Consider the following 18,344-nt stretch of genomic DNA (forward strand, 5'->3'; position numbering starts at 1 on the left):
GGGTGACACTTGTTCTAGCACACTGACACGATTAAGAAGACACAAGCCTGAGATCTAGTCTCTCATTTTCCTGGCTTGTCAACAGCCTTGCAAATTTCTCAGTTATGATAGTAAACCCATATGTACAGCATCTAGTTGGTGGTGTACTGCTAAAAAGTCCAGAATAGACATGGAGCAAAGAAAAATGCCATATTCAACATCAATTAAGAAGGCAAGAACATAATTACCCAGTACAAAATATGGGCATGATGTCAGAACCCCTTCACAACTAACACATCCATCTGTGTTATATTTAAGTAGATGCCACCAACTTGAGCAAATATCCCCAATATGTTCCATCACAGGGTATTAAAATCCTGTCTCACTAAGAGAAGATAGAAAAAAAAGCATTGGTTCAGTTCACCTTCAGTTCAGAAATCACTGCAGATTGCTTTTTCAACTGACAAATACTGTGCAATTTAGCATTTGAACTTTTTTTTTATTTATTTATTCCATACCATCTGAGTGGAAGAAATCTTAAAGCATAGGAGAATTCTTCAGTGGGTACTGTTAAATGAACTTAGCAGTCCATCCTGGCCTTAAGATCCAGAGACTTCACCACTCAACAGCAGTTCCCACACTAGTAACCTACTTCATGTTCAACGGTCTTAAAGACTGGATTTAGCTTTTAGCATGACTGACATTGTGATTACACATTGCCCCACGACACTGTAGAGCCTCCTCTTTCCTTAGCACTGCAGAACATTTCTCCCTCTCCCCTATGAGATTATTACTAACCACCTGCCTGAAAAAAAGAAATTCCATTTAAGTGGAAATGTCTTCATTAATAATATGTCCCTTGGTCCCCCCATTTGTGCAATTCTGTGTATAAATACCCACACATTAAGCAAGAAAACACACAGAAAGCTGCCATTGGGTACCTCCCCACAAATGGAAAGAGTTCATCACTCCGCAAGCATGTCTGAGGAGCTCTGTCATCTGTGGGCTGACCAGCAAACTACTGTTTTTAGAAATACTGATTTGAGTAGTCCCTTACCACATCGCTGGCTCTAAGAATTCAGTTTGCAGAGTGAGAGGGACACAGGGCTCAGTGCTTGTAGCATTTAGTCTAGAGCAGGGAATTAAGGGAAGGAGGCAAGGCTTTTTCTGGAAGGGAAGATACAGCCACAGAACTGTTTGCATCAGCAACATTTTATGACAGATTCTTGCAAGCAATGTCATAGCCTTTTCTTTTGACTATGAAGTGAGACAGAATGTCTTATACAAGCTGCAAACATCTTTGAAGAATAAACAGTTTGCGTAAGTTGCCTCTTTGAGAGATCAATTTCTAATGTCTGGGGGAAAAAGAAAGAAAACACAAACCTTTCTTTATTTCTATTCTCTCTGTGTTGCATCAGCACAGTCCTTTGTTTACTGTCTGCAAAGATGCACTCTGATACTAATGGAATGTGTATATTGAATTTGAAGAGCAGCTTTAATTCCCAAAACTCAACCTCCCAAAAGCAAAGTTTCCCAGGAAAAGACAGGATGATAGCCAAGCACGGCAATGCCACAAAGACCCAATTCACAGTAAAAAATTTGATGGGTATTACATGGGTGTGTAAAACTTTTCATGAAAAGAAAAGGCAGTTTAATATTTCATCTGGAAACTCATCACTCAAACTGCAGAAGAAGCAGTCTAGGTAAAGGAATTATAAACAAAATCAGGGCAGGATTGAGGATGCTTTGAAATATACTTCTCTTCTGCTATTTCTGCTGCTATGAAGTAGGAGAAGCCACAAATGATGACTATAGAATGCACACTACAGACAGTCCCGATAACATCTTAAATACACAAATATGATTTGTGTTCCTGATGTCTGGGGAAGGGAGTAAAGATACATAGCAATTACATTAGTGACATATAAATATGAAGAAAGAAGTACATAATGATATTTTATTTGCAGAACAAAGCTGACAATACAGTGAAACTCTATAGTGAGTGCTGTAACAAAAATCCTACTTGGCATCGGGGAGGCCAGCCTGGCACTAGAAGCAATACTGTTGGTGATGCCAGTGCTGCGCATAAATTCTTCAACTGCGGGGGGTCCTACCATTTGTAAACACATCATCTTTGTGGTGCAAAACCAACTGTGTCTGGCTGAAGCAGCTCACAGGCTTGTCTACCTACCTGGCTCCTGATGGACAGAGCTTCCCAAACGTTCAAATGCAAGACTGGAAGCAGAAGGCAGAGCTTTGAAATGTGTTCAGTCCATTTCTGAGTATCAGAACAAAACCATCTCATGCTAAATTCTACTGAATTCAGCAGATCTGCTGAATGATGCCATTCCTGTACCTGCCAGTGATGAAACCGGCAAGACTCAAAACCATCATAAAGCATCACGGAAACTTTCACTGGGAGTGGTCTAGTTGCAGGTGCTAAAAGGCATTTTGAGTCTTGTCTTGGCCTCACACACATTTTATGTGTGACCTTATTAAGTGCTAGAAACTTCAAACTTTCTTATGATAAGGTGAGAACATTTAGGAGTTCAGGAGAAAAATATTAAAATTCTTGTCTGTTTCCCACACCCCCTCATAACTTGATTATCCTTTTTAATATCTTTGGGGTTGTGTTTTTCATTCACATGAGATTTCCCCTTGGGTTTTTACCTAGCCTAAGGACTCCATAATATTGAATCAAATTAAGTTTCTGGCAGCAGCAGGATACATCTCAGGTAAAGACAAAAAAAAATTTTTTTTAAAGTATCACTAATGTCAAAACAAAAAGAAGAAAGAGCATCCCATGGATGAAAGATATCACAAGTTCAGATCGCTAGGTTAGACTTCAGAGGGAGGGAAGGAACTAACACTGAGTGTATCCCACATCAAAACACAGGACTTGCAGGCGATGAAAAAAGTCACACAGCAGTTAGACAGGAACCCCACCCATTTCCCAGAAGCTGTAAATCTTCACATTCCTTGCACAAATTTTGTCATTGTCCTACCCCTCTGGGCCATAAAAAACCAACTTGTAGCACATCATGAAATCATGTAGCAGCTGGAAGGCTCCAGGGAGATTCTGGTGCACTCCAGCTCTCTCCACACTACCCCTTCTGGGTACAGATTACCTGCAAGGTGCCATGAAAGCCACATAAGTATAAAGCAGATGGGAGGACAAACCTTGCCCAAGGCTGGCAAAACTTGGAGCCCTGTCTTCTACCTCCTCAAACAAAAGCGGGTATTTTCTCTGAATCACACCCACCTGCACAGGGAAAAAGAATAAAAAAACCAAAAACAAACAAAAAAAACCCCAACAAGATGGAAAAGAACAAAAGAACAAAAAAATTAAAAATAAGTAAAGAGAGACAAGAAGGAAAAAGAAAAAAAGAGATGAGAAGGAAAAGAAGAGAAGGACAGGAGTTTTCAAAGCACAGGTTCTCAGAAGCCACTACCAGCTACAGGGTGGATCACTTTACCACACACATGGAAGCTGTTGTTGAAATAATTTTGATTTTTACCTCTCAGTTTTTCAGCTGTTGCTGGGTTTTTTTCACTGCATCTTCTACCAGGACAGAAGGAAAATTCTTTTGGTTCGATTAGAAAATGAGAGTAATATCAAGTAGTACCAAAATATGATGACCAAACCAGCTATTCCCAAAAGACTGTAACTATTCCAACGACTGCGATGGCCAAAAAGTTAGCCAATTGTTCTGCTTTTCTTAAAAGACAGAGAGGGAGCCATGGTACATGACTGAAAGATTAGCTAATCAGACACAAATTGAATGCATTTGGAGAACAGCCTGACACCCAAAGTTCACATTCCAGCTGGGCTGAGTCCCAGTCCTCTTCCACCCCAGACCTTGGCAGTGCTGCCCACACAACAGCGGACTCAGAGCAAAAGGGCATTTAGGAAGCACTGGGCCAATTCAGGCTCCAGGAGGACACAACCAGTTCCAGTGAGCTTTTAGCACCAGGATAATCAGCATTTTATATCCACTGCTGTTCAGGTTTATAAATCATCTGAATGAGGTTAATCACAAAAGATCACATAAATAAGATGTCCTGCCTTGGAGAGGTGTCTGACAGAGAACAGGGGTCACACTGGTGTCAGACTAAGCCATCGTGCCCAGGACACCGAAGGACAAGTCAATGGCTGCTTTGTAAGTTTGGGGCATGGAAAGTTATCCTTCTGCCTCATGTACCTTAATGAATCCTGATGTTTTTCTGAAGTATCTTCACCTCTTCAGAAATAAACAGAAATAGCACACCCTGCCTTTTCAAGCATGTCATAAAAATGCCTAGAGGACAAGACTTTTTGCTATACACCTCAATCATGCCTATTTCATTTTGTCTCCAATTCACCAAGATTCAACTCGGCTATAAAAGTGCGATTACTACCACAAGGCTGAGAGTAATTACTCAAATAGGTCAGTTTATCAAGACAACGAACCTACTAAGAATCCAGGGACATGGAGAAATTAGACACTGAGCACTCCATCACACTAACAGGTTTTGATACTGGTGAACATTACAGTGAAATATTAAACTAATTCACGGGGGGGGGGGGGGAGGATAAAATAAGGGGGTAGATTAGGAGGTTGCAGGATCATAGGATAATTTAGTAGATAAGAAAAACAGAAACACCTTTGTAAACTTCAAACAACACACGCATTCCCAAGAAATACAGGCAATATTCCTACAAAGGACTAAATTGATACCCACTACCTCAGGGATTTTCTTAATTACTTCTGTTACACAATTACCTTAGGGAGGCAACTATCAATGCAACAGTTACTGAATATTTCAGGTTGCCATTTTCTCCCCTGAACAGAAAACTGCACATCGATTTTCACTAACTTTGGTGCAATTGCTGCTCAGGCAGATTCTTCAGTAGTGAGCAGTGCTACAGCTCTTCTCACTGCACAAGAGCCCACTGATATCAATGTTTATGCAGAACAGGGCATTAAGTGCTGTTTAAGGCACCCAGTACCCGGCCCCATGTGGCTGAGCACCTTAAAAATCCCATCCTATACAAACATTACTCAACTATATTTTCCAGGTGGAAAAAAGTAAAACAGGCAAAACCTAACCGTAAGAGAGCTGACACACAGATCCATCTGCGTTCCAGGTAGTTCATCTCTCCTTCTTGATGAATAAAGACAATGCTGCTTGAAGACAATGAAAGCACAATGCAAGGACTTGATTAACACACTGCTGAGAATCTGCCTCTAAATCAGTCATCACTTACATATATTAAGCATGCTGAGGCTAAGATGGAACATACAGTACTACTTCTCCTGCTGTGTGACTAACTTCTTGTTGAATGCCATTCAAATTGCCATCTAGAAAGCATCTCTACGAGGTGCTAGGAGATATCCACATGATTCAAGCTGATTCCCTTTACAGTAAGAAATTGTTTTTAGCCCTGCTGAAACGAGTTTATTTATCAAAAGGAGAAAGAGAGGCTAGTTTTCATACCAACATCTCCCAAGAAATGGTTGAACTGGAATGCTACACTGTCAAGAGGTCCGGATCAATCATGTGCCATTAACAGGCGTTGACAGAAAGAAAGGCCAACACATACTCAGTTCTCAGAAGCAAAGGATGAAGAGTACTAATGTAATGCTGTTATGATGGAGACATAGAAAAGGGTCCAGCAAGAAGTAGCCCTGAATCAGAGAGACAAACAAAAGATGTGCTGAGGTAGTTCAGAACTTTTCTGTCAGAGATCCTTTGCAGAAGGTTTGCAGTAGTATTTGGGTAGAAAAGAGATCAGTGCATTTCAGTTTCTCTTTCAACGAGGTTACTGACACAAGACAAAAAAAAAGGTATTTATTTTTCGTGGTACCTTAACAGTCACCCACTCATACTGAGTTAATAAACTACAGAGTTAACTGTATCCTTGAACAAGGAACCTCAGAAAGTTACAATAAAACAGGTTTGGATGGGAAAACAGGAGTAAATCTAACCTCAGTCCAGGGGCTTGTTTGGTGTTTGCATGTGGCATACCTATTCCCTACTCCTGGTCCCCCACCCACTCCCACACATAGTCCCCATCCCTTTGTAAGTTTGATTCAGAGCCCAATAAACTCTCTTATGAAATTCCCTGTCCCTTAGCCCATAGTCTTACAAAAACGCCAGCGCTTACTCAAGACTATCTGCACTGAGGGCAGCTGGTCTCCTCACATGACTTCAGTTAAGCATCTGCAACCCACAGGCTGAATCTCTTCCCATGTGCCTGTACAAGTCTGTGGGTCAGCTGGGCAGTTCGCCCCATCAAACAGAGACTAAATCTCAGTGTTATCTTTGCTGTGAATGCAGATTACTGATAAATAGTACACTTCTCAGTTTAGTAGTAGAAAGCCCCATTCACGTGCAATGCTTCGGCGAATCCTGGAGTTGAGTGTTTTCAGAGCCTGAAAGTGTATGAAATCCATGGATAGTGTATCAACACATGGAATAGTCTGGCCTAAAAAGAGATATTCTTACATACAAAGAGAAGACACACTTCCATGCAGCGGAACACATTTGTAGTCTGTCCCAGAATAACACAAGGACATAAACCTGAAGACAAATACAGTCGTCCTCTCCCCAATAAATCCAAAAGCAGTTCCTCTAGAGCTGATCCCAGGAACATACAAAACCCCCCTTTTAAGCAATCAGAATTTGTAGGTGGTGTAGCATCATCTATTCACCGTGCTCTGCTTCCAGTAGCCTGCTGCCTCTGAAAACAAGTAAATTCTCAGACACAGGATTTTTTTTCTCCCCTTCCTCAGCATTGGATAACTTTCTAATATAATGCAATAATTAGCATTTTTTTTATTCCAATCAAGCCTCAATTCAGGAAGCCAAGATCATTGCCTCTAGCCAATTAGACTCACAGAGGTACCAACTATACTCATCTTTTTGATAGGGGTGCTCAGGGCACTCTTTTGAAAGACAGACTCCTTCAGGTAGCAAAGGGAAGTCAGACTCTTCTTTCCAAATCCAGTGATCCCAGAAGAATTATTTTAAAAAGCAGCTCAGTTAAGATTGAACAATGACAACTACTTTTACTCCTGTCACCTTATGGATTCAGAAACAGCAGACTGCTTTAACCCTTCCATGAAGTGTGACTAGCATAGACTTGGATCAGAGAGTTTGGGGACAGAGAAATCCAGTAATGATAGGAGAAGATAATTCAGACAATAAACTCACGCATCCTCAGCTAGGGAATCCAACAAGCTGCCTTTCTCCCAAAAGGGACCTACAACCAAGAATTTCACTCTCTTGAGAAAGAGAAGTTTTTAACAGGCTCCAGAGCCTTATAAAAGTGCTCAGGAGTCAACACAAGAGTCACCCTGCTTTGAATGTCAGTGGATCATAACAAGAGTATACGATTTCTCCTGGCTTGGAAACAATTCAGAGAGGATTAAAAGAAAAAACTCCCATAAAGAAAAACTTGCTTAAGTGTTATAGTTTAAAATGCCATGAAAAAGAGAGGAAAGGGGATATATATCCTAACCAGCCTTTCTTCTGTGACTGCTGGGTGTAAAGTACCATCCAGTCACACTCACGAATGCATTCACATTCACTCCTGCTCCACAAAACCCAGGCTGATGTGACTGCCAGCGTGAAGTCACAAAAAACATCTAAACTCCCTCTTCTTGACTTATCTGGTCTTCATCTGCCTTTGCCTCTGGTAGTTTGAAGGAGGAAAATAGGGCTTGCATGCATTAGGGGGGCAGATCTGAACACACCGGATTTCCACGGCAACAAGATACAGCCCCAGTGAGGAAGGCCTGTTAATAGCTGTGAGGCAATGTGCTCAGCAGAACAGATTTTTCTATCAGACAGTAAGAGATAGCAGCTTGTGTTCATACACAGACGTGTAAGGAATCTGATGCTTGACCTTGTACAACCCCACTGAATTCAGCCTGTGCTATGCCAGTGTAGACCACAACAAGATAGAAACTGTGTTAGTAGGAAAAATAAACAGGCAACGTGAAGAGACGCTCTGCCTTTGAAGACAAAGTAAGAGTGCTCCTAGGACATTGCTCATTAACTGAACATTTATTGTCAAACTGTAGGAAAAACCCAGCATTACTATGAAAACGAAAGCAACTGTGCAATGCACAGATTTGTGCATACTGTACCATCACCTATTGCCCATGCTTCTACCTTTGACAAGTGCACACTTATACACAAGCCCAACCACTTACAAATAACTTGCTATTTGGAAAGGGAGGGAGCTGTTATTGTTCCAAATTCAAATGAGGGAGTCGATCATTTGGCCTTTGTAATTTAGGCTCCTTTGTATTAAAATACAGTTACCAACACTTCCCAACGTGATGATATTTTATTCATTTGTTAGTATCCTCCAAACTCAGCTCTGCTTATAACAGACTGCTAAATCTTCTAGCCACAATCATGATGCGATTTGCCTTGACATCTAAGGATACAGTCTCCAAATACGCTGATTTCAATAGGACAAGTCTCAGTTCATAAAGCAAAAAAGCACACATGACGCTTTGCAAGACCAGAGCCCCAGTGGGGAAGAGCTGAGGCCATTAGCAAACTTTTCCAAGTCAAGCAGGAAAACACCAACTGTCCCACTCACAGTGTATGCTCTGCTGGAAATGCACAAAAAGCCATCTATATCAAACATAAGAAAAATGTCATGTAGAGCTTATAAAAATACCTGTAACAAACTAAGAACAAAACCAGAAACTCTCCAAGTAGGTTTAACTGGGCAGAGGGGAGAAGAGAGTAATTTCGTGGGCTATTTTGTGTAGCAGAACAGTGACAGCCTCATCCTAAAGAGGTTTTAAGTCCTACAACTTTTCTTGCCACTGCAATAGGCGGAAGTCAAAACAACCCAGAACTAAGACTCAAAGCAGGCACTGAGTGTGAGGCTTTATTTTGTATTATGTCTTAGGGCTGTAAAACCACCAAACACCTGATTTTAATAAACAATTCCTGGTTACACACAAGCATCAGGACTGACTCTGTGACAGGCTCATCCTTCCTCAGTGTTCTGCACATCAAAAGGATGACAACTGCCTCACAGCTTCAACGTTTTAAATCAATGTTTTCCTGATTGCCACCATGCATGGTAAGCTTAAAGCACATGAGTCCCAAGGCTGCTTGCTTCACTTGAAGAGTGGCGCCTTGTATTACTGTTGTTTATACAGATATGGTAATTAAAAATTGCACTGTAATGCATTTGATAATAGTCTTATAGTTCCTGTGAACTGAACTGCTCCAGTTAAACATGATATCACAGCTAAATAACAACCTGCTTTTATACTTTTTTTTTTGTACTTTTTATCCTGGCTGTACAGGAACTCTGGGCTTTTTCACCATAGAGATTTCCAGCACATCTCAGAGCAAAACACTTTCCTGCTAAACCAAAAGCCTACCCCACATTCCTGTGGAGCATGCTCTCCTAAGACGCCTAAGCTCTGCACCAACACCAAAACCAGAGTGACACACAAGGATAACCTCTACCTGATAAAAACAGCCAGACTCTCTACACATTTCTCAGTAAAACGGCAGCATGCTTGGACACCGTTCCACAGGTGTGCTGAGCACAGGGCTGTTTACATTAAATACAACTGAAGGGCACTAGCAGGGCTGGCTGACAGCACTGGAGCAGCCGTCACGGGAACCCAGTAAGGCACATTTCTTGTATGCTTAGAGCCTTAACTTGGAGCAGAAATGAGGGAACACCACAGCCATGGAAAAAAAGCAAGATTACAGGCTAGCCACTACCTTGCACACCTTCCCACCCAGCAATAGGTAAACTAGGGATTCAGGTGGAAGTCCTGTCAGCCTTCCAGCATCAGGCAGGCATATGGAAGTCAGACTACCCCACTTCTCTTGCCCTTCAATGCTGAGCACACATCCAAAGCACTAAGGGCTTGCCTACCTGCTTCAGGAGGAACTTATCCTCCGCGTTGATCTTGAGGGAGACAGCCAGGTGGATGGCAGAGAGCACCACCCCGCTGATGACCGCGGCTCTCATCCGCACCGGCAGCAGCGTGTAGATGCTGTAGATAAAGAAGACGGTCCACCAGATGCCCTCTGAGGCGCTCCTAGGCCACACCAGCAGAACTCCTACCACTTGCACTGCCAGGATCACCAGGATGACAGAGTAGCATGCCAACCACATGTGGTCCTGGTGGAAGTTGTTGCGGTTGCACACCATGCACAGCACCACCATTAGCACGATGGCCAGGGAGAGCACCACGACATAGGATACCTCATAGCGGCCGTGTGCGGCATGGAAGATCAGCATGACCACACAGACCAGCACCAGCACGGCCATAAGCATGGTGAGGCTGCTCTGGTTAAGCCGAAAGAAGTAGCGCTGATAGAGACGTTCCAGTTTCTCAGACTGGAACTTCTTGGACCTGAAGATTTGCAGCAGGCTACTGCAACAACTGCCCATGGAGAAGGCCGCCTCGGAGTCCCCCTCGTCCCCGTCCTCTTCCTCCAGCTCCTCAATCTTGGCCTTGATGCGTTTCTCGTCCAGCCCCAACTCCACAGAGCGGGGCCGTACCTCCCCCTGCTCCCCCAGCTGCCGGGGGCTGGCATTGTTGGGGGCAGTGGGGGAATCACTGCCAGGCGGGTGGCGGGACCGGTGACGTCTGCTGTCGTCACCGTGCTCCTGCCAGGCGGATTTGGACCTAAAACTCATCATCCTGCAGCCGCTCTCCCCGCGGTTCCGGGGCTCGTAGTCTTCCTCGCTCCTCCACCTGCTCGACATGCGGGAGGCCTTCTTGCCCGAGGACCTGTTGGGAGGCGGCGGGTAGGAGTAGCCATTGGCCCGGGCCTCCGCCTCGCCCCAGGCCGAGCGGTGTTGCTCGGTGCCTGCCCAGGGCGCGGGACCGCCGAAGCCCGGGGGGCTGACGCTGTTGGACCGGGACATGCCCTGAGGAACGGGGCCGCGGGCGAGGGGATGACCGCCGGGCAGGCACAGGGGATGACCGCGGGGACGAACCGCCGGGAGAAAACCCCAAAAGGCAGAGGCGAAGGAGAAAAAAATGAGGGGGAAAAAAAAGAAAAAGAAAAAAAAAAAAAAAAAAGAAAGAAAAAAGGCAAAACCCGCAAATGCCCCCAAAGTCTCCGGAGCGGCCGGGCGTCCCCAGAGCCGGGGTGTCCCCGGCGGGACACTCAGGGCAGTGCCATCGCCGGCCCCGGTGCTTTGACACCGCCGAGCGCGCTCGGCACCGCGGGGACCGGGACGCCCCCGGCTCACGGCCGCTCGCCCTCAGCCGCGCCGCGGCGGCCGCAGGGGCTCGGGGCGCCGCCGGGGAGCCGCATCGCAGCGCGCCCGCACCGCTCCGGCCCGGCCCCCGCCGCTCGGGGCCGGGCGCAGGGCGGGCGCTTCGCCGCGGGCCGGTCGGCGGGGAGCTGGCGGAGGCTCAGGCTCGCAGGGATGCGGCAGCCGGCGGCGGCGGGAGCATCCCCTGCCCGAGGGGCGCGGCGGGGGGGCTGCCCGGGGCGGGCCGGGCTGCGGCGGCGCTCCTGGCTCGCCTCGCCTCCCAGCGGCGGAGCCCCGGCGGTAAGGCACGGCCGGCGGCAGCCGCGCCGCTCATGCACCCAGCCGCCGCTCCCGCTACGCCGCGCTTGCCTTCGGGCGGTCGCAGCGCCTCTTCCAAAGGCACCGAGGGAGAGGGGAAGAAACCGGCAAATCCGAAAAACGGGAAAGGGGAAAGAAAAAAATTCAAAAAAACCCGAGAAGGAGCAGAGGCGGGGGCGCGGCGCTGCCTCCCTCGCGCTGTCAGCGGGGCGGCGGCGGTGCCGGTGCGGGGCTGCGGCGGCGGCGGCCCCACGCGCGGCTCTCCCGGGGACGGCGGCGGCGCGTCCCGGCCCCGCTTTGTGCTCCCCATTCAGCCGCGCGCCGGCCGCGCCGCCCCCGCCCGCCCCCATTGGCGCGGCCCCGCCGCCGCGCGCCGCCATTGGCCGCCATTGGCCGCCGCCCCGCCAATGCGCGCGGCCGGGGCGGGGCGCCCTTAACCCCTTCGGCGCCGCCCCGGCGGCTCCCGGGACCCGCGGTCGGGACCGCCGCCGGTGCCGCGGCACGGGGCAAGCGGGGCCGTGTCCGTGCGCTGCCTCAGGGCTCCCGTGTGGGAGCCAGCTGCCTCCTGCTCGGCATGGCAGAGCCGGCAGCACCAAGCACCGGTGGCCGAACGGGTGAGCAGAGGAAAATCAAGCCCCAGGAAACCCTCTCTGAACATCAGCACCTGTTACCGGATCTGCCTCAGCACAGAAATTAAGGGTAGAATACACACACAGGTAGGTTTGCCTTGTGTTTTCAGCCACTTAAGGTACAGCCCTCACCTTCCCCCGACAGCGCTGTGACACCGTTTTACGGACGGCATATTCCCCAACCTGGGAGGGGGGCATGGCTACGACACCACAGCAGCTCCCAGCAAGTTTCAAACTCCAGACTCTTCCACAATGTTCCTTCACATGAACCAGTCTTTCTGCAGATGCGAGTGAGCCAATTAATGATTTATAATGTTTTGAAGGTAAGCATCCTATGTACTAAGAATAATATTATTGCTTGATGTTCTGCAGCACGTTTTATTAAAAACAAACTGTCAAATCAGATAACTGCTTGGCTTAAGTTGCTGAAACTGGTAATTGTCTACATGTTTGTTCAAACACTGAAAATCCCTGCTCACAAGTAGTCCTTAGCAGTAGTAGTGCTGAAGCTGTGGTTATCAAGGGACAGAGATAAGCAACGTTTGCAGAGAGGTAGTATTGCTGGACACAGTCGGGAAAAAAAAAAAACCCAAACCAGATAACCTTCCAAACATAAGCCCTTCACGTGTCCTTTACACGTGCAAGTAACTCTACAAACTACAGCAATTTAGGCCTTTGTGCATTTCAGTGGTTTGTAAAACCATATGCTGATTTTTCAGCAGCTTCTTCCGCAGAGCATCTTTTACTTATCAGGAACTCACAGTTAGAGACTTTTACTAAAAAAGCGCACCCAACTATTACAGTGGGGCTCACTTACGTGGCATTCTCCTGACAGATGCTACACACTGCAGCTGATCAAGATTGGACTCACAGTTTACTTTCCACAAGGAGACATTTTATACATTTTATACATAAATACCACCCTTCAGACGGAATTTATAATTTCTTGTGATATTATACAACACTGTCACTATCCATACACTACTTTTGTTCTACTCCAGTAGAACAACACTCAAGAATTGTGTGGCTGGTTATTCTGGCTGCACACTGCCTGAACACGAGGGATAAAGACAGTGAAACAATTCTTCAGTGAGCTGCAAACTGGGACAGGTCTTTTTGTTTTGTACACAAAGTCCCATTTTGGAGCTCTCCTCTCACAGCCAGAAGTAAAAGATCTCACTTTTTCACACTAAAAACAAGAAAAAGGAGACAGGTGATCCACAAAATTTTTGGTGACCCTAAAATTAATTCTGCTTCATAGAAAATTACTACGAAGGCATATATGAGAACCAAGCACATTCAACATCCACATCTTGCTACATTTAGTTCTAGATATCAGTAAAACATTGCTAAGGTAACAGACCAAGTAATTTTAAGGTTTTTATGTTTTACCACTGGGACTAAGCAAGGTCTTACTTAGCTTTTGGATAATGATAGCCTCTGGAAGCCCGAATCCTAGGCAGGACTCCAGTGCACAGTAAGCTATAGCCCACCCCTTCTCCAGAAAGTTTACATATAGAGGCACCAGAAAAATGGTAGTTTCTGTTCTAGAGTATCATTCATGTTTCTTTTCACTGTCATTTTGTGTGACATACAAATAGTTTTGCTTTTCTGCAATGTCATAAGAATTGATGCTTAACCAAAGTTAGGGTGTTTTTTAAAAAAAATTCATTAGCCAGAGGGGAAAAATTATTTGTCCTTGCTACAGGGGAAAACAAGTCTTCAACCAAAAGTTTGCAACTCTAGAAACAGGTAGGTAAATATGAGGTGTTGAGTTTAAAGAGAGGTAAAGGAGCATTTAGAAGAGATTCTCCAGAAATTCTGCAACTTGTGAAAACAACAAGGCTGTTAAGAAGTTTAAAAGTGTCTTAGAAGCTAAGAGTAGCACCAACTAAATGGGTACTTCACACAATCCTAAAACTAATGCCCACTTCTAGGTGTTGATGTTACTGGATCACTTACAACAGTAGTAGAATGAAGGCAACGAGCAGGATATTGTAACGTTAAGGATACAGACCATAATACGTACAGCTTACCTACAGCTTTCCTTCTAACTCGCAGTTTCTTCAAGCCCTGGCTCTTGTTTCTAATTCAGGAACCTGATTACAAATGGCAGTAACATAATATGTTTGTCTCACCCAAAAAAGTTATGCACAAAAGTAAAACACTGCATATCCTGGGTTGCTGTAAAGTCATTTAAAATTGCCTAGCATGTATTACAAGAACATTCAGGCAATTATTCTTTGTTAATGAGTTATCATAGATAGGAGTTACCTTTTTCATTCACAAATTAGCCCAGCCATTTTTTGAAGGATGAATGTAAAAGTGAGGAGTTTCTGTATCTCAGTACCAACATGGCTATGTACAAATTATGACCTTAATCAATACAAGTGTGCTTTGCATTCTAATCCATAAAATGAGAATATTTACTTGCTTTGTTCAAAGAGATCAACAAACACAAATATCACAGTACTGTGTAGAAAAACAGAGAAACTTACTATTCGTTATCCAGAAGGTCTAATGTTCCACCTTCCAGTCTAGCCCAGCCTTCACAAATTCTAAAATTCTACCTGCCCCATCATAAAAGCTTTTTTTTTTTTTTCCTTTGTGGGTGGGTGGGGTAGTTGGGCAAAATTCCATTCAGTACCTTCAATCATCTTTTAATAAAATTCTAGATTAAAATTGAACCATGCCTCTTTTTCAGAAAGTATTTATCTGGTTAGAATAATACCTAAATGGAAGTAAACACATGGAAGATTTAGAGAATGCTTGCACAAAATCACTCAAATGAGGTTACCTCCCCAAGAACCTTCAGGAAGCCATGAGGGAATCAAGAGAGATCTACTCAGGCAGATTTAAACTTCTTCAATGTACAAAGAGTTCACATAAATTCTGGTTTCATGTGTAGTCTCATAATTTGTATAAAATATTTTTTACTTTATTATCATTACAACAGATGCAGTAGACAAACATTAGCATTCTTCCTTTCCATTATTTACTTAAAATGGGGAATACCAACTAGATAGTGACCTCAGAACATCTGTGTCACATTTCACTCTTCATCGTCTTCATGCACTACAAGATTCATGGAAGCACCAAATCCAGAACTTTATCCAAAGCAACCCTCTGAAACCTAGAGATAATCACACAGTCCAGCTTGGAGCCATGAAATGCTCAAACTGAACAACCTGCTGTTATAAATTCTCTTGCTCCACACCACCCGTCTCCCAATAATCTGATGATTCAAAATGAATAGAACCAAAAGTGAGAAAATAAACACAAAACCACAGTGACTTAAAAAACAAACAAAAAGCCCAACCCAAAACAATCTGACTCATAACTGACTTTTGGGGTTTTTTAGGGATACACAGAAGCCTAGGAAGACAAGGCATTGACAAAACATGAAACTTTCTTCCTGTTTCCTTTGGAATCCAGCAAGTAGTTGTTGTTCTTTGGGGCGAGGGTGGTGTTGTTTGATTTTGGGATTATTTGCTTACTGAATCACATTTATCAGCTTTTTCACAGCAGCATCCACATTTCACCCCAAATGTAGAAAAAAAATGTATCTGCATGTCTATGCTGTTTAGTCCAAGCAAAGCTGGGGTGCAGATGTGCACGTTTGCAATACAGGATTGCATCATGAAATTCACCGTAACACACATAATTCATGTGGTCATTCCAGGGATTTCACATAATCCTGACATTAAGAAAAAGCAGCCAAGAATTCCAGTTCTTGACACAGAATGTGAACACAGCAGCTCATTTGTCAACTGTAGCAGATTTACCTGGTCACCTTTAGATAGCAGCAAGGCAATGAACAGCACTGAAATATCTGTAGTGAGTGGACTCCCGGAGCCTGTATGAAGCTCAGAGCACAACAGTAGGAGTTTTACATCTTTCTGTCAGCAGGTTTTTTTCTTCAATATCTGGCATGCCTCATCTGCAGCTATGCATCCCCAGGAACCTGGAGCACAGTAGCCCATGAATGCTTACATCTGCCCCTTTTTTGAACACACCTGTAAGCCTAGAGCAGGTTTCCACACATTGTCTGACTTGACAATACTTTTTGAGGAATAATTCAGGATTTTCAGACTGCACAGTTTGCTTCTGGTAAAGGGCTCTAACAGTATCAACTATCTTAGTAAGTAACTACTTACTGAGTAACAGTATCCAGTCTTACTAAGTAAACTAACCAGCAATGTCTGACTTTCAATTTCACATCCATTTTCTTGCTGATGCAAGAAAGCTTTTTCCACTGTTCCAGCTTGCTAATGAAGTGCTTTGTTTACTTAATTTAAATTGTACCAAAAAGCTGGGTAAGGAAATTCATTTGATACTCTCAAACCAGCAACTTTCCCAGCAGTAGTTTATACACAGGAACAGAGGGATAAAACAAGTTTTATAAAACAAGAGGAATAAAACAAGGCACCTAAGCCAGTGCATCCATTTCCTTATGATCTTGTAATAAACACCTGGAGGAAAATAAAACAAACTTCATGTCATCAGCACACTAGACTAAACATTGCAGCATCTCCATTAAGTGCTGCTGTTCTGCCTTAATAAACAAACAGAAAATTCCTCCCAAAACCAAACACCACCAACCTCGTCCCAAAGAAAAACTACTACTGGATTCTAAAGGGAACAGGAAGAAAGTTCCATGTTTTGTCAATGCCCAAATATTCTTTGGGAAACACAGTGGTAGAACTCTGTAACCTCCAGTACCTCTCCTCTTCCATCTCATCTTCTTATTGATGGTCATTAAGCAGACAAGACCAGCACTCCTTATCTTTTCTTATCCAGTTAGTGAAGAGGATGTATTTTACCCAAAGAAACCTTTAAAAGGCAAACTGATTTCATAGAAAATCTAGTGTCAGGCTAATTGGAAGGTCCTCCACTTCCTATATATTCTCCACAACTGATGGTTTTTTGTATGGGCATGCTACATGCAGAAAAAACCCCAAGGGGCAGATTTTTACATTGCTATCAACTTTAATTTTAAAGAAGATACCTGAAGTGCCTGTATCCCTTTATATGTATTCTTCAGATTATCTCTGTAGAGTGAGACTCATCCACTGTCTTGCCCAAGAGGCTGAATGTAATTACACAGCAGCTATGATCCTGCAAGTTCAGGTGTTCAAACTAGAAAATGTCAGTACTGAAGTTTGTAATGTACACTTGTTTGTTGCAAGTGGTAACAGTTTACAGAAGACTGTGGAGACCGTCTGTAGCAGGAGTCAAAAACACTGGACAAAAGGAAATTCAGTGTTCACAATTCAGGTGAATGAGCCTCTGCAAAAACTTCCACCAAAGGACTTCCCAATAATAACATCCTCATATAGTACAAGATAAAGTGAAATTTCTATGTACAAACTGCACAGAATAAATCAAACCTAGAGAGAGGCAGCTGTGACACAGTTTGTACAAGTATAACTAGACATGGAAACGTTTCTAAATATTGTGAATTATGATTTCATAGTGGAAGATTGAAATAATATGCATCTACTTAAACCATTCGGAAAATTAAGATATAATACTGACACTAACATCTCTTAATATTACCACATTATCCATGTCAGCACATCAAAGAGAAAAACAAACCTCTGACAACACTAACGCCCAAGCCAACTTGTGAAGCCATAAAAAGGGCTTTAGGGTCTTTCACATCTGTAAAGGAAAATGTTATTCTGAATTAGTGATCAACAGTATTGAAGGAGTTACAAATTTTTCATCCACATTTGAAATTGCAACTACTTCAAAGGCAGCCTTCAGAAAACACCAAAGCAGCTTTATTAACTACCTTACTACTGTAAGTCTTCCGACAACTGTGGAAGAGTACAAATTTAAGAGACAGGAAGCAGAATTTTAAAGCTACTTGATATTGAATGGAAGTTCCAGGCAGTTGGGTGGCTTGAATCAATCACTCCCAACTGTAGAAACACTCAGTTCTCATCACATGAAACTGAATCACACAGATATTCACACCTTTTTATTTTATATTCAGCACCCCAGCACAGATCCCTCCTCTAGTCTTACGTCAAGAACTGCCAATGCTTTAAGATGAGCCTTACACACTTTCATAACATTAACTTGCTGACAACCACAGAATCCTCAGCTTTTCCAACTTTTTAATGTTACCCTAGGGAACTAAAATTGTTTCCACACATACTGTT

At 44.0% G+C, this 18,344-nt stretch overlaps 1 protein-coding gene across 1 annotated transcript in view; it reads right to left on the reverse strand.

Annotated features, from left to right (window-relative positions):
• Window positions 1-11,158, reverse strand: part of ADCY5 (adenylate cyclase 5) — a 205,313-nt gene extending 194,155 nt beyond the window's left edge. Inside the window, exon 1 of the mRNA XM_082285293.1 lies at window positions 9,890-11,158. Coding sequence (XP_082141419.1) covers window positions 9,890-10,891 — 1,002 coding nt within the window. The 5' untranslated portion in view covers window positions 10,892-11,158. The remainder of the gene's footprint in view (window positions 1-9,889) is intronic.
• Window positions 11,159-18,344: the final 7,186 nt, after the last annotated feature.

Source organism: Coloeus monedula (genome assembly GCF_965178545.1).
Source record: "Coloeus monedula genome assembly, chromosome: 7".
NCBI lineage: Eukaryota > Metazoa > Chordata > Aves > Passeriformes > Corvidae > Coloeus > Coloeus monedula.